A 20,862-nucleotide genomic window follows, 5' to 3' on the forward strand; every position below is an offset into this window, starting at 1 on the left:
CCCTGGACCACAAAACCAGTCACATGGGTAATTTTTTTTAAAATGAGATGTATACATCATCTGAAAGCTAAATAAATAATCTTTCCATTGGTATATGGTCTGTTAGGATAGGACAATATTTGGCCAAGATACAACTATTGAGAATCTGGAATCTGAGGGTGCAAAAAAATCAAAACATTGAGAAAATCTCCTTTAAAGTTGTTCATTTATGTTGGCGATTGTGCTGCATCCACTCACAAAAATAAATATTTTACATATTTACGGTAGGACATTTACAAAATATCTTCATGGACCATGATCTTTACTTAATATCCTAATGATTTTTGGCATAAAAGAAAAATCGATCATTTTGACCCATACAATGTATTGTTGGCTATTGCCACAGATATACCCGTGCGACTTGTGACTGGTTTTGTGATCCAGAGTCACATTTTTTTAATTAAACAGCACATACTTTATCACTAATTTTTTTTAAATAACCCATTAAACATGAAAGTAGCCTATTATTGAATAATTTCTCCTTATAGAACCTTTTTGGCATAAAGTCTTTTTTTAAATTGAGTCAAGAACCCTAGAGTTCTATAAAGAACCTTTTCTTCTAATAGTGAATTTATTACAGGCTCAGAATAAGCAGAATATGATGCATTACTCCATTCAAACATTGTTTTCTTTATACTTTTAAGATTAAAGTAAGCCTGAAGAAGGTCGATTGACCAAAATGATTTATATTTTCTAAGATTATAGTTTTAAAATCTTCCACTGACAATGTTGTAAACTATTTTTATGATAGTTACGAACTAAAGTTAGTTAGAACCTATGCAAAATGGTTGAAATCACTTACGTAGACTTTGTAAAAAAAGAAGATATTTTGAAGAATGTCGGTAACCAAACAGTTGATGGACTCCATTGTATGGAAAAAATGGAAGTCAATTGTTTGGCTATTTTGTTTCTTAAATAAAAAAAATTTATGAAGATATTTTGACATTCTTCAAAATATCTTATTTTGTGTTCAACAGAAGAAAGACATTCATACAGGTTTGGAACAACTTGAGGGTGAGTAAATGATTTGGGTGAACTATCCCTTTAAGTTGACAGTTGTTTTTTTATTAAACAGAACCATTTTAATGTAAAGAACCTTAATGTAAAGAACATTTTAATAATCCAGAGCATTATTTTTAGTGTAATGGAAAGGTTCTATGAACGTTAAAGGTTCTTCATGGAACCAATGCCAATAAAGAACCTTTATTTTTAAGAGCGCGCGTCCAGCTCCCCCTCTCTGAATGTAAATTGGGCCTAATGGGTGAAGCTCCCATAACTCTATTCCTCCTCCCATTAGACGTCCAGAGAGGAGGAGCTGGACGTCATTGACTCTACAGTGAGCACCACTTGGGCCAAATCGCCAAAATGAACGGAAAATGAAAACAAACTCAGATTTCCCACTGTAAATACAAATGCAGTTTTTTTTTTCACTGAGTGGAACCCAGGTTCTTCAAAAACGATACCCACACCCGCCACACGATGGATGTATGAGCCCGCGGTTGCGCTCTCTCGCGCGGCGCCGGTAATGACTCGCTCGCGCTCACCGCTGCTGCTGATCAGACGCGTTTGCGGCAGACCGCCCAGATCTCCGAGACTCAACGAGCTCTGTTTCAGCTTCTGTGCGGATCACAACGGCTTCATTTCAACGCGTCTACAGAGAGAATATCCCGCAGCGACCCGCGTTCATCGGCGTGCGTTTTCTTCCGTCCTTCTCTGGTGATAAACCAGGCGAGCGCGGAAGAGAACGCGCAGGAATGGGAAGATACAGCGTGCTTTCATTAGATTACATTTCCGAAGAATGACCCATCCATCTGCCGATCACGCTTTATCAGCTCAAACATCCTTCTTCGTGCATTGGACGTAGACTTTCGGAGCACAGAAGAGTTGAGTGCGTGCACGGCGCATAAAGCTACAGTTTTTAGAAACACTTGGACCGAATTTCTGTCTCGTCGGTTCGCGGACTCTTTTGACTTGATCTTTGGATGTATTTCTGCAGCTCTTGATGGAGTGGTGTGCACTGTGCCAAACGCACATAGATATTGTGAAGTAGGCTAACCTATGAGGTTGCAGTTTTGGGGGTTATCAGCTGAGATGCGTTTTATTTCAGTCACTAAACTTCAGTGTTGCGCTGTTTGGCCACGAGTCTTCATCATCAGCATCATTAGAAAGCAGTTGTGTGGAAGCACGTTGATGCTTGCCGTTTAATACAGGGCATTTAATACGATGCTTTCACTTTTAAAAAAGTGCGTTTTGTCAGAAAGCTGTGTGTTTGTAGGGAATTCGCGTGTTTTCAGATAAATGCTGGGTGTGCATGACATTTTAGGCAACTTAAATGCTGCTTAACCTTTATAGGTCTCATAGGTGATCATCTTTTGTGTGTTTGCAGGCACTTTGCTCTCCTTTTAATATAAGGCATTGATGCATGTTGGCTGTGCATGTCATTATTGACTACTTAAATGCTGCTTTAACTTTAGGTTTGCATTTAGGTTTATAATTGCCTAATTTCGCCTATAGTTGAGTACCATTGTCATTTCCATAAAGCAGTGTGTTTGCAGGCACGTTTTATCATGTGTTAATGTGATGACTTTTGGCTGTAGATATTATTATAGGCGTATGCTACTTCAATTTCATCTCCTTGAGCGTCATCATCTTTGAAAGCAGCTATTTTGGATATGCGTAACATTTTGTTGCTTTAAGACCTTAAAAGTCTCAATTTGGTCTCAGATGAGATTAAAACTGAAACTTAAGGAAGCAGCAGTGATGCTCAATGACGCTCTCGCTGTGCGCAAATGTGCTGACGCCACCTGTGGTCTCTTAAATCGATTGATTCAGAAAGATTTAGGCACTTTGACTAGGAGAGAGTTCAGCTTGCACAACATCCGTGTTGCTTGCGCTTTCTAACCACGAGACAAGAGAAGTTTTGATCGCACGTTGTGTGTCTCCCACTGTATAATCGTGCGTGACGCGAAAGTTGAGAGTTTAAATGGTTCTCCGAAAGTTACCCGGTGTCTCAGCATCGGGCATGGGGCTTCGTCTGTCTCAGAAATTCGTCTTTCTGCTGTTCCTGTCAGGGTTGGTAACTCTGTGCTTCGGGGCTCTTTTCTTTCTACCCGACTCCGTGCGTCTGAAGCGCATCTTCCTCTCCAAGAACGAGAGTCCCGCGGTGACCGTGGGCTCCGACAATGAGCTTTCCAAAAAGGTGCCCGTGGATCAAGAGCATCAGCGGACGGGTTTAAAAGGGGCTGAGGCGATTGTCAAACCTAAAGTGAGCCGCAAGCCCTCGGTCACCCATGGAGCGAGAACTGTGGAGAGATCTGTTGGGAGTAGAGCGCAGGACGAGTGGAGTCCGGCGAGGGCGCACGAACCGCCGGCCAGGGACGAGCGGGTCACCTCGGCCGCTCTTAACGCCCAGCACGGCACCACTTTCAGCCACGAGACGTTTAAAAAGTGCCTGCTGAAACCAGCTTTGGGGAAGGACCAGGGAACCCCATCTGATTCCGAGACGCTCAAGCGGAGGGAGAAAGTCAAAGAGGTGAGAAAGATGTGTGCATGGATGCCTCTTATTGTTGTGTGTGGATGCCCATTTCTGCCACATAAGAAAAATAAACTCATGCTTTGGGAAATCATAATCAGACACAGTCATATTTATGGGATAAAAAGTAGGATAACAAGTCAAAATGTTGACATATAGCCTAAGTCATACAAATTCGAAATTGACATACTGTTATAATTGATTTAGAGGAAAAGTTACAATTACAAGTCATTATTATGTATAAATGTCATAGAAACTCGACTTTTGTTGTCATAATGACTTTATTTCCTAATTTTCACTTTATTTTATAATTATGACTTATGTCATATGATAGTACGATAGTACAATTTTGTTAACTTGCTGCATTGGAAATTTTCAGTTGGTTCAACTAAAGTGCCAAGGTTAAAAGACCTGCAGTTCGCATTTTCAGTGCATAAAGTCAACGTAAAATTGAGTTTTGGCCTCAATCTTTTAGTGTATGGGATGACTTTTTTTTAATCATGACATAATTTTATAATAATTATAATTTACCAAAGCATGATTTTCTTACATAGTTGTGTAACGCAAAAGCTTGTAGGTTTGAAACTTGTTGGATTGTGCCTGTAATAAGTGTCACTTTGGATAAAAGTGTTGTTAAATGATACATTTGTTCTAAATTGCCTTGGATCTGAGGCGAACAGCAACAGGCATGACTGATATGAAGATGCCTGAAGCTATTGTGGAGTCGGGGCTAGTTGTCACATTTATTCCAGTGAACGACAATATAAATTAGTCGGAGTAAAGGTATACAAAACATATAGAATATTTCCACTGCTATTGCTAAAGAATAAAACTATATAGTTAATTGAACTCTATAGTGGGGCATGTTGTCACACTATTGTTCTTGCATATTAAATGTGAAATGAAACTAAACATTTATGAAATGCAAATCAATTCATTAAAATATCAAACCATTGGCCAACAAAACTGCATATAAAAGCGCATGTGACAGCTTTCCCTTAGATGTAGCGGATGTGACAACTAGCCCCAGTCTCCCTATGTTTTTCGTCCGCATAAGTTAGAATCCACATCTGTATGAACAGATAATTACTGATGTGTCACTTTCCTAACTGACACTTATCAGAGCGCTCAGGCTTCCTTTCTGCTGCTGTGTTTTTGTGCCGGTTGTTTGAAGCTGGTGGTTTGAATCCAGATGAAAGGAACTTTTTGTCTTGCAGTCAGCTGATATGCTTTGATATCGGGAATACAGACATTGACTGTGCTATAGTGAAGCATTGTTGTTCCTGAATCTGTCTTGGTGAATCAATGATCATTAAGAACTCTTTCTGGTGTGCTAGTGAAACCTCTTGTATCAGAATGAGTTTCGCTCCCTCATAGGGATGAGCCGAAAACACACACACACACACACACACACACACACACACACACACACACACACACACACACACACACACACACACACACACACACACACACACATTGTGTTTTCATGTTTTATGGGGACTTTCCATTGACATAATGATTTTTCTACTGTACAAACTGTATATTCTCTCCCCTTACACTAACCCTTAACCCTACCCAACACAGAAAACGTTCTGCTTTTTTTACTTTTTCAAAAAACATCACTTAGTATGATTTATAAGCTGTTTTCCTCATGAGGATAAAAAAGGATTTCAGATACTGCCATCTTTGGGACATTTTGTTTGAGCTCTATTATGTTTGAGGGAAGGAAAAGTCATTGGGGTTTAAAACCACATGAAGGGGAGAAAATGATGAGAGAATTCTCATTTTGGGGTGAATTTGTCCTTTAAATGTCAGAGTGACAGTACTATTTGTTCAGGTTCATAATGTTTCACAATAGGTCTAGAGTAAGGTCCAGCTTGCTACATATTGATTTCTCTAACTTACCAAAGTCTTTTTTCTCAGACTATTCTCATGAATAACTGCAGAAACAAAGTATGTTTCCAGGGCACAGTGAGTCTATTGAAATGAGTGTTATAGCTGCAATTCTGCATAGAATTTTCTGTTGTTATATCATATTTCACAGCGTCAGAAGCGCTGGATGGTTTCCAGACCCGCGGGGTATTTATGAAGCGCTGTGGTGGCAAAGCCAGTGTTTTTACCTTGCTTTAGGCAGGAGTCGAAAATGAAGGAAAAAAAGCTAAATCAGGCAACAAAACAAATAATTTTTCATGCATGCTGTTTCATTAAACTTTAAAGTCAATGTGAAACATTGTTCACACAACCCATTTCACTTCTTTAATCTGTCATGTTTCCAAGTCAAACTGGATTTTCAAAGACACATGTGGGCGGGGCTTTATTTTAAGGCTCAGGAGTTGATTGGATGGTCAAAAGTGGGCGTTACATAGAGTAAGCAGAAGTTGAGAATCAGCGAATATTTTGATGTGCTAGGAAAATAAACCCTTTTATTCAAAACATTGTGTAATGAATCATTGATAAAAAGACCAGGATTGTGGATTTAGTTCATTTCTTTTCTATTTGTGGAGTGATGTATATTAACCTGCTCTGACCTACTTGCATGTGATTTCAGTGATTCATGGAGGCTTTATTCTGTTGCTGTTAAAGCCTCATGCTGAATTAAGTATTTACGAAGCGTTTGCACGGATGCCTCTGGCTTCCCTCTGTGCCGCCTCCTGTCAGAGCCATGCATATTCATATCTGACCTAATCATGATAAACAGCTCCATTAAATAATAATCTGGCAGACGAGAGATCAGCTCTTCTAGAAAACTAGAGGTTGATCTTGCCTTTTGAATACCATGGTATCTTCTCTGGTGTCATTACAGCACTGTTTTGTAAGTGTACAAAGCATACCAAAACATTAGGTCATCCGTTTCTTAGCTTTTTGGCCAAGTTGGGAACATGGAAATAATGGAAATGACTGTTTACAGCTCAGATCTTGTTAGCAGTCCTGGAAAACAGTTCAAACACTTTCAAAGTTGTAAATACAATGAAGATTATTGTTGCACGTCTTACAAGAAAATACTATTTTAGTCTTTCTATTCTTCAAACTTTCATGTTTAATTAGATGTACAATTCTTAAAACCAAGAACTGACTTTACATACAGTGAAGAAAATAAGTATTTGAACACCCTGCTATTTTGCAAGTTCTCCCACTTAGAAATCATGGAGGGGTCTGAAACTGTCATCGTGGGTGCATGTCCGCTGTGAGAGACATAATCTAAAAAAAAAAATCCAGAAATCACAATGTATGAATTTTTAACTATTTATTTGTATGATACAGCTGCAAATAAGTATTTGAACACCTGAGAAAATCAATGTTAATATTTGGTACAGTAGCCTTTGTTTGCAATTACAGAGGTCAAACGTTTCCTGTAGTTTTTCACCAGGTTTGCACACACTGCAGGGGGGATTTTGGCCCACTCCTCCACACAGATCTTCTCTAGATCAGTCAGGTTTCTGGGCTGTCGCTGAGAAACACGGAGTTTGAGCTCCCTCCAAAGATTCTCTATTGGGTTTAGGTCTGGAGACTGGCTAGGCCACGCCAGAACCTTGATATGCTTCTTACAGAGCCACTCCTTGGTTATCCTGGCTGTGTGCTTCGGGTCATTGTCATGTTGGAAGACCCAGCCTCGACCCATCTTCAATGCTCTAACTGAGGGAAGAAGGTTGTTCCCCAAAATCTCGCAATACATGGCCCCGGTCATCCTCTCCTTAATACAGTGCAGTCGCCCTGTCCCATGTGCAGAAAAACACCCCCAAAGCATGATGCTACCACCCCCATGCTTCACAGTAGGGATGGTGTTCTTGGGATGGTACTCGTCATTCTTCTTCCTCCAAACACGTTTAGTGGAATTATGACCAAAAAGTTCTATTTTGGTCTCATCTGACCACATGACTTTCTCCCATGACTCCTCTGGATCATCCAAATGGTCATTGGCAAACTTAAGACGGGCCTTGACATGTGCTGGTTTAAGCAGGGGAACCTTCCGTGCCATGCATGATTTCAACCCATGACGTCTTAGTGTATTACCAACAGTAACCTTGGAAACGGTGGTCCCAGCTCTTTTCAGGTCATTGACCAGCTCCTCCCGTGTAGTTCTGGGCTGATTTCTCACCTTTCTTAGGATCATTGAGACCCCACGAGGTGAGATCTTGCATGGAGCCCCAGTCCGAGGGAGATTGACAGTCATGTTTAGCTTCTTCCATTTTCTAATGATTGCTCCAACAGTGGACCTTTTTTCACCAAGCTGCTTGGCAATTTCCCCGTAGCCCTTTCCAGCCTTGTGGAGGTGTACAATTTTGTCTCTAGTGTCTTTGGACAGCTCTTTGGTCTTGGCCATGTTAGTAGTTGGATTCTTACTGATTGTATAAGGTGGACAGGTGTCTTTATGCAGCTAACGACCTCAAACTAATTTAGGATAATAAATGGAGTGGAGGTGGACATTTTAAAGGCAGAAAAATGTTAGTGTCATAACCTCTTAAATTGTTCCTCTTAACTTCAAAATTAGAAATATGCAAAAATGTTGACAAAAATGATATTTAGAGGTAGCTCAATCATGTGGAAGATTGCCTATGTTAAGTTGTGCGGCGTTATTGTTATATGCAAGTAATATTAAAAGTTGCTGCAAATGAACTACATTTTATTGAAATCAGAGCAACACTGACATGACAACAATGACAACAATCTAAAAAAAGCACAAAGTTTTCAACAATCCCTCATTTCTGATGCTCAGCAGCCAGTGTTGACTTTTTGCAGTTTGGATAGATCCGTCGGTGATCTTCCACCACATGAAGGAGAAACTGCAATTGTTCTTCAGAGTGTGTGAGATAGCCACTGTATTCTTGAATCAGAGCCACTCCTCTCTCGGCGGGATCTTTGACTACTTTCATTGCATGTATGGTTGCCTGTGCCTCCTGATAATCTGCTTGATTCGGCCAAAGTTCCGGGTCAATTTCAAGGAACGTAATGTCATTTTTTAAACCAAAAAATGTGCTCTAAACCCAAACAATAACCAAGGTCATCAATAGAAATATGTATTGATTCCACCAGGAAAGGTAAATCTGCTAAACCAGGTCATGGATGGATTAATTTGGATTTAGTTTCTACAATAAGTAAACTGAGATATGTATCTAAAATACATATTTAGGAATATATGGTGCATTAGATGCTTTTATGGAGATTTTTTTATTTTATTTTACTAGCCAGGAACAATACCAATTCAAATGATCTGTTTTTACGAAAATCATCAAAATCTCAGAAAGTTTAAAGCTATTGAGCTACCAGTAATAATTATGTTACTGCCATAAAAATTGGCATGCTGTATTTTCTTATATAAAGGAACAATTTGAAGGGTTAAGAGCATGACAATTGGATACTTTAAAAATAAGGACCACCGTAATTATCATGTTTTGTATTATACTGTTTTAATATCAAATCTTATTTTGTGTAAATAAAACATAAATGAGCAAAACATGAATTTTTATTAACTAACATTAAAGCTACACTCACTGTCATTTTTTTTAAGTTGATTCTTAGCAAAAAACACTTTGTTCTTTCAAAATGATATGTGCTCATTAATGTGTAATTATTTCTACCAACTAATCAAGTATTCTCGTAAGCGTAGAATCTGCCATTTAGAATACATACGAGCGAGTCGCTCGAATGGCGGCAGCCATGTTGCGCCTCCATCTTGAAAATACATTAGCCAAAGAGGGACATACCTGGAAATTCAAGCTTCGCCTTTCGCGTTTTTACACTCAGTGGCACCGTGACGAATGTGAGGGGGAGATTACTCGCGACTGCCGGCAGATTTGAACTAATACGGCCACCATAGGAGTTAAAACGTCCTCTGAATGGGAGGGACTAGAAAAGTAATATTCAGTTGGTAGTCATAAACAATTTCACCGCTAGATGGGAGAAAATCCTACACTGTGTAGCTTTAACAAAGATTTAAAAAATAGTTAACAAACTGAAACTTTTTTGTAAAGTGTTAACAATAAATCAATGCTTATTTGCATAAATATCAACATATTTTGCATAATAACAATATATTTTGTATAAAGAAATTGAAGCTTATTTTAGGACCATTATAATTTATTTTTGCATTTAATATCAGTGCTTAATAAATCAAACACAAATCATTGCTTGCTTTGTGTAAACATAAATCAATGCTTATTTTGCATATTTTCATAAAGAAAATGACGTCTGTTTTAGGACCATTATGATGTTTTGCATTGTGGTGCTAATTTTAATATCAGTGCTTGTTTTGCATAAATCAAATCAGTGCTTTCTCAATTCATAAATCAAACATAAATTAATGCTTATCTTGCATAAATATCAACATATTTTGCATAAAGAAAATAAAGCGGAAGGATTTTTTTTTTTTTTAGCAATTCTGATTATTGCAGAAAATAAGAAATTATCATTCATCATGATAATCTTCACAAATGAACACAACCTTTAGGAATTTTGAAGCATAAAGACAATCGGCAGAAGTCAAAAGCTAAACGACCATGGCCACATGACTTCAACATCACCATCACTAAGCTTCAGCCAACTCTTTCAGTCTGTTTAAAAACATTTTCCCCGGAAATTCGAGTTATAATAGTTTGCAAGAGCGTGGTTATAACAGAACGAGGCTGTGATTGACCAGTAGATGAGTTTACCTGTTCGGCTGATGATGCTTCATGTCCCATTTAGAAACTTGTTTGTAACCGCCTTTTTCAAGACAAGAAAACGCTTTTTTTTTAAAAAATCATAAGAGGGTTTTAGTGATGTATTGTAGAGCTTGTGTTCACCACAGACCTTATTTAACCAAAAACACTCTGACTTCGGGACCCTAAAACTCGTTTCCGAGTTTTGGCCTTCAAAAATACGTCATCCCTGCATCACTCTTTATCTTTTTGGTATGTGGGTGTATTTATCAATCTTTTCCTCTTATTAATGACATATATAATCAATTAGCTGGCCGGTAGATGCTGTCTGAAGCTCCTCTCTCGGTTGGAAACGTGTTTTTTTAACATTCCCCAGAAAATCTATAGGAATTTGCGGCTGGTATCCACGAACATGTGAAGCTTGTCGGTTCGATGGCCTCTCATTCATCATTGCCTCCCTGCTTTTGTCACGGGTGCTGACTGGAGGGTTTATCCCCTGTTGGGACATGCTGAATGGGCGTTCACCGCTCTGTGAGATGGATAGAGTTACAAGGAGCAGCTTGGCAGCTCTGGCCCGAGGCTGGGAAAAGCGTGTGCTCTTTGAGGAAAGCCAGGATCCGGTTCCACTTCTCGGAGCGGAGGAGGAGCGACTGCTGAGGGGGCAGGAGAAGGCAACTAGCTCCTGGCTATTGAAACGGGGGATGGAGAGCGGCCGCTAAACGAGAGTCATGATTACAGCATCTGTTCTTCTGTTTTCGCCTGTGCCGCTGAGAATTGCCGTTCTCAATATGCGCAGTCTTTGCAAACTAAACTTAATGTGGTTACTTGGCTAGATATAGACTAGATTTGGTTGTTGGAACAGTTTTGATTCTGTGATGATTGATGTATTGGAGAGGCTGATTCATTTTTTTAATTGATTTTTTATTTTATTTTTTAATATTGTGTTTGTTTACATTGCTTTTGAGCTATTAATTTTCAGCATCAGTGTCGTCTGTTAAGAACCCCACATCGGTCAGATGTCGTAAGGAGCTGTTTGAGTCGTTCTTGCAATCCTTCTGTAATGTTTTTGTAAAGATGCAGTAAAGATGCAGTATCAAGTTAAAAGTAATTCCATTTTATATGTGCATCCAAAACTTTTTGACTGATTTTGCCTGATTCTCCATGGACCATGACCTTACACAAGTTGTTTTTAGTTACTGGAAAGTAAGTCATTTGAGAGTTATTCAAATTCAGACCAATTCACTAGCGAATCATTTTAGACCAATTTCTGAACTAATTTGGTTTGCAAGCAAACATCTGGACATGCTGTTCTTTTGTACTTTTTAATCATAAAAGGGCCCTGAAAAAAAATGCATCACTGTTTCTAGAAAAATACGAAGCAGCACAACTGTTTTCAACATTGATAATAATAATCAATGTTTCTTGAGAAGCAAATCAGCATATTAGAATGATTTCTGAAGGATCAAGCACTGAAGACTGGAGTAATGATGCTGAAAATTCAACTTTGATCACAGAAATAAAATATATTCACATAGAAAATAGTTGTAATATTTCACAGTATTAGTGTTTTTAACGGTATTTTTCATTAAATACATGAAGCCTTGGTGAGCAGAAGAGAAGTAAACATTACCATTTCAATGTATGTGGATGCACTGTAAAAAAAAGAAAGAAAGAAGTTGTTTCAACTGAAAGTTTTCATGCTGCCTTAATTTCAAGTTCAGTCAACTTGAAATGTGAACTTGTACTAAGTGACAACTTGGATATTTGAGTTGACCAAACTTAAAATTTTAAGTTGAAACTGTGGTAAGATTTATGTACTTCCCATAGGAATTTCCATGACTCTTTTACAGGTCTGGAAAACACAAATCCTTACAAAATTTCCCTAATGTAACCAGGTTTTCCATGGAACCCTGTGAAACTTCTTGCTAATGCGCTCCGTTTGGCTGTTTTGAATGCATGTGTGCCCTGTGTGAACTGCTTTTAAAGGGTTAGTTCACCCAAAAATGAAAATTATGTCATTAATGACTCACCCTCATGTCGTTCCAAGCCCGTAAGACTTCCGTTCATCTTCGGAACACAGTTTAAGATATTTTAGATTTAGTCCAAGAGCTTTCTGTTCCTCCATTGAAAGTCAATGGACGGCATACTGTCCATGTCCAGAAAGGTAATACAGACATCATCAAAGTAGTCCATGTGACATCAGTGGCTCAATCTTAAGTATATCAAGCGATGAGAATACTTTTTGTGCGCAAAAAGTAAACAAAAATAACGACTTTATTCCACTATTCATTTCCTTCTCTCTGGGCCTCGAACTATTTCACATAGTGTTTTTGCGCAGCGCGTCTATGTTGTACGTCACACGTAGGCTCACTATTGGCCGACACTGGTCATGTTTGATGCGTGTGACGTACACATAGGCGTAATTTGCGGGTGGGACGGGTGGGACATGTCCCCACCACTTTTTGCTAAGGTCGATATTTTCCCCACCACTTTTGAAACATCTCGCGGCACGAATGTACCAATACAAATAAATAAAACATCTCCAGTTAACTAGCAGAGCATTCATTTAGTTCGTTTGTAAGAGGCGATCTACCGCTGAAATGTGTTGTTTTTGAAATCAAGTGGTCAAAGACAGTGCTCGTTGCCGCTGCGATCAGTGGCGCGGATACTGTGTTCTCTTGTGGCTCGCACACAGTCTTCACTCGGACGCGCGCTTCAATCCGTTGTGGAGATCTCTATTCGTTCCGGTGAAATTACCAAACAAAATGCATACAAACGTATGCTTGCCTGATATACAACCACTGATAAACATAATCGGTTTTAATGAGAAGAGAAAAAAAAAACCTATACGAGTGTGGATTAGAACCCACAACCTCTGACACGCTTGGCAAAAATTCTACCACTGGACCATTTCAATATACACATTTATATTATGGATTTACTCACACCAACATATCAAACCTCATTAAACGACAAATTAAACCCATGCACTATTTCAATCGATTGCTGGACATCGTAATGTTATTGTACATACATCGATTTATGATTCAGCATTCATAACCCCCCCCCCCCCCCCCGTTAAAAAAAAAAATAAACCGTCCCACCCACTTTTTAAAACAAAGTTACGCCACTGGACGTACAACACAGACGCGCTACGCAAAAACACTACGTGAACTCAACTCGCTCGAGGCACAGAGAGAGAATGAAATGAATAGTGGAATAAAATCGTTATTTTTGTTTGTTTTTGCTCACAAAAAGTATTCTCGTCGCTTGATAAACTTAAGATTGAGCCACTGAAGTCACATGGACTACTTTGATGATGTCTGTACTGCCTTTCTGGACATGGACAGTATGCCGTCCATTGACTTTCAATGGAGGAACAGAAAGCTCTCGGACTAAATCTAAAATATCTTAAACTGTGTTCCGAAGATGAACGGAGGTCTTACGGGCTTGGAACGACATGAGGGTGAGTCATTAATGACATAATTTTCATTTTCTTTAAGTGTGCTTGCAGTATAATCTGATACTGTACTAAACATCTTTGTGATTATATGCTGTAATATAGCCAAGCAGAAAATGCAATAAAATGCCTGGTTCAAATTTGTGATCTAATTCTAGTTGCCCTATTAAATCTGTTGTGCCTCTTCCAGCTTCTGTGAATATTAGGCTATATTACAGTGTTTTCCTTCAGTGAAGATTAGCGCAAAAATCTTCTCGAAAATCCTATTTAATGCAACACTAAGCGTTGTGATTCTATTATATTCATGCTATTGCAAATTATTTATCTAGTGCATGGAAAACTATGACAGTTGTTACAAAATGCTGAAGTTTAGGATCAAGGTCAGTTAAAGCAAATGATTTATAAGTGGATAAATACTATTGCAAATAATTTATCTAGTGCGTGCAATGCTAAAGTTTAGGATCAAGGTCAGTTAAAGCATATGATTTACCAGTTGTTTAGTCTCTAAAGGACTCATTTGTTTGTTTTTCTCGTTGCGCCAACCTCCATGTTTGCTATTTTGAGTAAGTTTGCATCAGATTCCAGTAAGCAGACATGGGTGGACGTGACCTCTGCACGCTCTGCTCCGAGCCAAATGCTATGCTGGGGACGCCAGATTCTCACTCTGTGTGTGTGTGTGTGTGTGTGTGTGTGTGCGCTCAAAAGTATTTAGAGTTCAAATTCTAGGTTTTAAGCTAGCAGTCTACTTCACTGTATAGCTTCAGCTTTGAAAAACTCTGCTTTTTTCCACCACATACTGGCAGTGTAATTATGAACATGCTAATTATAGAAAATCAGATGCTTGAGCAAGGATATTTGTCATGATTCTGTTTAGGGTTTGGCGGAGTGACATTATAGACCATGTTTCAGTAGAAACGTGTCAGCTGGTACAGATTTTCCTGCACTGTACCGTTTACACTTGGTTATTTAAAGTGCCTCTATTATGCCATTTTAAAGGAAAGGACAATTTAGTTTTTGTAGTCTCCTACAATAGACGTACATGCTTCCAAGGTCAGAAATACAAATTTTCTCATAATATACATTGCACATCACCTTATTTCTCAAAGAGTCTGAAAACGTTTTGTTCGAAGATTCAGTCTAATTCCCTCCTTTCCATTAGCCTGCTCTGCTCTGATTGGTCAGATGGCCCAGTCTATCGTGTTTGATCTACTCTGCTCTGATTGGTCAGATGGCCCAGTCTGTTGTGTTTGATCTACTCTGTTATGATTGGTCAGATGGCCCAGTCTATTGTGTTTGATCTACTCTGCTCTGATTGGTCAGATGGCTCAGTCTATTCTGTTTCATCTACTCTGCTCTGCTCTGATTGGTCAGATGGCTCAGTCTGTTGTTTTTGATCTACTCTGCTCTGATTGGTCAGATGGCCCAGTCTGTTGTGATTGGTATTAGGCTCTGATTGGTCATTCTTGACATGTCGACAACACGAACCAAACTCTTCCAGTCTCCGATACAACTAACAGTGTTTGAGGGCGGGGCAAAGTAGACACTGTTCACAGGCAGCCAATGAAGACCATAGGGCTAGCATTATGCAAATTTGTTACATTATGTAGTTATGTAAGAGGAGGTGATGATGACTCTCTTTTTTCCTGTGTTGTTCTGTCATTAGCTCATTCCTGTTGTCCATTTGTGTGGTCGCTGCCTTTGCTATTCCTACGAAATAGACTTTTTTCTTTTGATTCTTGGGAAGAATTGTGACCTGTACTTGTTTTCTGCAATATAATTTAAGAAACATCATGTGTGATTATTTTCGTAAACATAAACCAGTGGAGAATGTGTTAAAATGTTTGAATTTGTGATCTGATTTGAGCTGTTCTATTAAGTTTGGTGCCTGAGACTCTGTTTTATTCTTCATTCAATAAAGTTTAGAGCAGGAATGCAAATCATGCATGTAAATTTCACAAATATGCTGTTTAATGCAAAACTATTTGAAATGATGCATCGCATTTCAGACGTCTTGACACATTTCATCAAGACGGTATTCTGCATAATTTTACCTGGTTCCAGTGATTGCGAATGCCGTCTTTGGTTCAGTCAGGCGTTGTAAGTGATTTTCCACTGGGGCGACATTGGTAGAAATAGTTTTTAATTATCTGGTTGTTCAGCGCAGTGCCCTGCTTTTGGGAAGGGTGTTTTGTTCATTACCAACACAATTAGGCCGTTAATGAAACAGCGGAACACAGAAATCATCACAGCCCAAAGGACTTGAATCATTTTTTCTGTTTAGCGTCTGTGGGAGTGACAATATCTGCCCACTTTGTTTACAGAAAGAAGCAAAGAGCAAATATGTTGCGGTCTTGTTTAATGATCGTGCGTCAGTGCGTTGTGGAATTGCAGATTATCGTAACACAAAGTGACACTTAATTAAGCACCGCTTCAGAAAATGCCAAACTTTCCTGTTTTAGTTGCTGAGCGACTCTCCATTATTATGATGGACCATTTCTCTTTCTTGCTTGATGTATCATAATGTGAATTTTTTATGACGAAATGTGTGTATATGTTATATGCTTTTGTGTATGTATGTGTGTATAGTGCTGTCAATCGATTAAAAACATGTCTCAGTATAAAAAAAAATAATCAGGATTATTCACATATTAACATTACATTTCTATATATTGTAATTTCACATTCACACCCAGGGACCGTTGCTGAAGTTTTGAAGTAGTCATCTGATTGGTTGAATTCTATAAGATTTCTGGGAGACGTGTGTGTCGCATTCTTTAACGTCCGCCTGGAAACAAAGATGCCGTGAAGCCAAACCCCCTTATGGAAGAAAGCTGATGTGTTTACATCTGTGACAAAAAAAAAATCTCAAAATTGCTATATATATATATATATAATATATATATATATATATATAATTATATATATAATTAAATATATTATATAAATATATATAATTTTTTTTTTGATTACACTGTTTATCTCTCTCTCTCTCTCTCTCTCTCTCTCTCTCTCTCTCTCTCTCTCGCGCTCTCTCTCTCTCTCTCTCTCTCTCTCTCTCTCTCTCTCTCTCTCTCTCTCTCTCTCTCTCTCTCTCTCTCTCTCTCTCTCTCTCTCTCTCTCTCTCTCTCTCTCTCTCTCTCTCTCTCTCTCTCTCTCTCTCTCAATTTCCTCAACATTGTATATAATTTGCAGGCATCAAGGAGCCGCTATCAATATGCGGGAGACTCCCAGGCCTTCCCCGGGAGAGGTGGGATGTCTGTTTTGCTATTAATGTATTTTATTCCTTCTTTTGGCTGCTTTTTCAGATTAATATAAGCAAACTTTAAATCAGTCTTGTTTCGGGTGCTTTCACACGCTCAGTTTGATGTCAGAGTTGGGTTTGGTTGAATCTTGAAAGCTGTTCTCTGCACTGTGTTGTGCACCAGTGAACCGCACCTGAGTCCACTTGTAAAGCTGGTCTGGCTCCAAAGCATCCGTTCTCTCTCTCAGGAGTGAACCGTTACTGATGATGTATCATTTGCATAATGCACTATAATGCATGTGTCATTGGTGCTTCTCTCTTGAGGACATTCTCTTCAGAGAGCAGCTCACATTCTCACATCTTATGCTGTGAGTCCATCGTTGTTTGTGGAAAATTTTGGTGGTAAATCCAAGGGGATTAACACATCAGTAACAGTGAAACTGGCGTCTTCTCTTGAGGCTTTACAGTTGCATTGGTAAACAGCTTCTATACTCATTTTAATGACACCAACCTCACTTACTGCAGGCAGGATCTGAAAGTTTCACGAGTTCACACGTACATTAAATCAGATGTAGTAATTTATGCGGATATGGCGCGCTGTCCGGGAGAGGGCTTCGAGCTCGGGATTTGGCCCGAACCCAGAGCGCTCCCCCCTTTTGACTGGGATAGAAAACCAGCCAAGAGTGAGGTGATGGGGTGGAGGAGGGATGCTGTGAAACTGTCGTGGGACAGAGGTGAGGGAAGGCTATATTTACACCGGCTTCCTCTTGTGCTGATTGGTTGATTACCTGAACGTGCTCCTCCCGAACGTTCTCCTCCCGAACTTTATTACATAAAACCTCATTTATTGTGAAAGCAGACCTGTAGGTTGAGATGGTGGATTTGAAATCTGTCCGAACAAGAAATCGAGTCAAATGCGAAAACAGCCGAATTCATTATAGTGCTTCAATGCATTTTCATCTATCAGAATATTTACTTGTATACCTACTATTTGGTATCTTCTACATTTATTTTAAAGTTAAATTTTGTACTGTAATATTTCACTAAATATATTTATATTTAGTAAATACTTTAATATTAAATATATAAATGTATATAATAATTATTTATTTTTAAATGCATTATTTAAAAACGTATTGTTGAGAATTTTTTGTTTCGCTAGAGTAGATATAAAAGAGTAGATATAAAATTAGTTTACTTTTAAAATACCTATAGACTGAACTCGTAATACGCATGTGCATGCCATCGGCGTTCTCACTGGTTCGCGTTTTTGAAGTTTGCTTAGAAAGAACTTACGAGTTTTCTGTTAAAACGGTGTCGTGTTAGCGGCCCCTAGTTAATAACTAATGATCATTGTGACAGAAGTGAATCAATCAAAAACTAACTTTAGCTGGACAATAACTTTATTCTAGAGCTCTGTTACTTTAATCTCCTATTATACTGTAAAGCTGCTTTGGAACAATCTACATTGTTAAAAGCGCTATATAAATGAAGATGACTTGACTTGACTTGACTAATATGCACAGATATATTTATGTACTTTATCTATTTGTATTAATATGTATTTGTTTTTAGCTGCTATTCACATTAAACTAACTAACACTACAATAAAGTTCCATTTGTTAACTTTAGTAATTAAACTACATGAACTTACAATAAAAATTACTCATTTATTAATCTTACTTAAACTTTATATTGTTTAATGGACATGAGCTAACACGAACTGTTGTGTTTTTACCATTAACAAGGATAACAAAGGTGCAGCTCATTGTTAATGTTAGGTAATGAAACTACTGTTATGTAATGTAACCTTATTGTAAAGTATTACAACTAACTTTAAGCTGTTGTTATTAGGGTGTTTCCACACACTATCACCCTTTCACACCTTTATTAGGGTGTCAGATTGTGGTTGGTCAGAAACAGCTGTAGTTCGTTTCTGCGATACTGAAATGATCAGGAATCGTAGGACTGAGAGATTCGGTAGAAACCCTTCCGCCAGCTGCATTAGCCTATGCTTCTGCTGATGGTTTCGTTGTGACCCATCACCTCTGCTCATGCCTGTATGCCAGTCACATGACAGAAACAGCGGAAAGCGGTTTGCTCTGTGAGTGGATGCAATGAGAAACGGGAAGTTGGTTTGCAGGTGTGGTCGTGCTCATGCTGAAGCAGAAACTACAGTTAAATTCCACCTAAACTCTGTTAGCAAATACATCTTGGGTAAAACGGTTGAAATGTTGAAGCTGGTTTGTTGTGTCAGATTGAATCTAAAAGTGTTTCCTGTTCACTCCCTTCCGTTTTCACACTTGCAAATGCTTCTGGCAGTTTATATTTGTATGTGTGTGTATAAAAAAATCTCTTCATGTATATTCATAGAGATTCATGCACAATAAGACAAGCAAACATGCATTAGTGCATTTTACGGTTTAAAGTTGACTTTAATTTTAAATGTTTGCAATGAGTACTTTAATTAAACTTATTTACTAATTGGCTCTGAACTTATTCTAACCTCTGACCTTGCTTAAGTTAAATAAACTATATTACTAACAAGTGGCAGATTGAATGGGATGGAAGTGGATGAATGCAGTGGCATAAGATAAATTAAATAAATCCTATCGTAAGAGAGTTTTTTTAGTCATTTTAAAACCTAAGTATGATCAAGTTGTTTTTAATAGATGTCGTTTGCCATTTAAGATTTACACTGAAATTTGTCAGACTGTTTTTAATGTAAATGGACAACATTTTTACTCGGATATGTTTAACGGATGTATTTAAAACGGTAGAACCTGAATGTATTTAATTAGTTTTGTCTTGTCGTGTATCTCAATAAATAAGTACTCTGTTTCAGCTCCCAAGGCGTCATGAGCAGCTGTAAACAGTATTATAGCTAAGGTAACTATGCTAAATCTATAAAAATAGCAAAATCGCTTATACCCAGTTGTTCTTTGGGGGCGGACCAAAGCTGCCAGTGGGCGGGCATTATGCAAATGTGTCACATGATGTCATAGATAATGCTGCCTTCAAAAAAACTCTCTGCGTCCCACTTCTGAAGTCGTGTTTATGAGCGCGTCACGTTCAAGAGCTTTGTTGCCCGAAAGAACAGGAATCATGGAGGATGCAAGGTTTATTCTCGCCCATTTATTGGAGAAATCTTATTAAAGCAAAAAAGTATTGAAGATATTTAATTTTGAATAAAAATGTAGCATCCCATTCTTTGACAACCAAATGAACATCACCGCGCTATCTATATAATGATTGTCAGATAATAAGATGATGATTCTGGAATTTCAGTCAAACAGGCTATTTTCACTGTGTATAAAACATACAATGCGCTTCAAATGATTATTCATTCATGTAAATATGCACTATAATGACAAGGTGATGAAGCTGTTGTGGAAAAAAGTTTATGGCACACCCATCTTGGAAACTCGGGTATCAAACTCTGGTTTCCCAGTTGTAAATACCACTTCAGAGGGCATGCATGTCCAATTTCTGACTTGGAAACTTGTATTTATTATGATAATTCTGATAGCACGCATAAGTCACAGAAATAATGGCAGGAAACGAGGCGTTTCAGGCAAGTGTTTTCTGTTGGAGAGATGAAGTTTGTAACTTTGCAGATTGTTTACATGCACAAATGGCTTATTAAACACTAAAGGAAAGATGAAGCATTAGGTGCCGTTTATGATTGTTTTTATTGTTTTCTGAGCCCCTTTAAATTGTAGTGAGATCCTACACAATAGCATCCTCAGTTTTACAGTCTATTTCCACCGCTCAGAGCTGATAAACAGCATCATTCATACTGTATCTCTCCCCTGTAAGCCACTCATGTTCCTGCCTTTCATCAAATGCTCATGTAGACATGTTTCTATTTAAGGGTCCTCGGGGGCCCGCAGGTGTGAGGGATCCCTGTACTGAACCTCACAGGGTGTGTTACAAATGTTTGGATCATCAG

At 38.5% G+C, this 20,862-nt stretch overlaps 1 protein-coding gene across 1 annotated transcript in view; it reads left to right on the plus strand.

Moving 5' to 3' along the window:
* The first annotated feature begins 1,554 nt into the window (after window positions 1-1,554).
* The window catches only part of LOC308704664 (mannosyl-oligosaccharide 1,2-alpha-mannosidase IA), a 215,495-nt gene continuing 196,187 nt past the window's right edge, over window positions 1,555-20,862 (plus strand). Inside the window, exon 1 of the mRNA XM_081389126.1 lies at window positions 1,555-3,571. Coding sequence (XP_081245252.1) covers window positions 3,023-3,571 — 549 coding nt within the window. The 5' untranslated portion in view covers window positions 1,555-3,022. The remainder of the gene's footprint in view (window positions 3,572-20,862) is intronic.

This window comes from Scardinius erythrophthalmus, assembly GCF_964197995.2.
Source record: "Scardinius erythrophthalmus genome assembly, chromosome: 16".
Lineage (NCBI taxonomy): Eukaryota > Metazoa > Chordata > Actinopteri > Cypriniformes > Leuciscidae > Scardinius > Scardinius erythrophthalmus.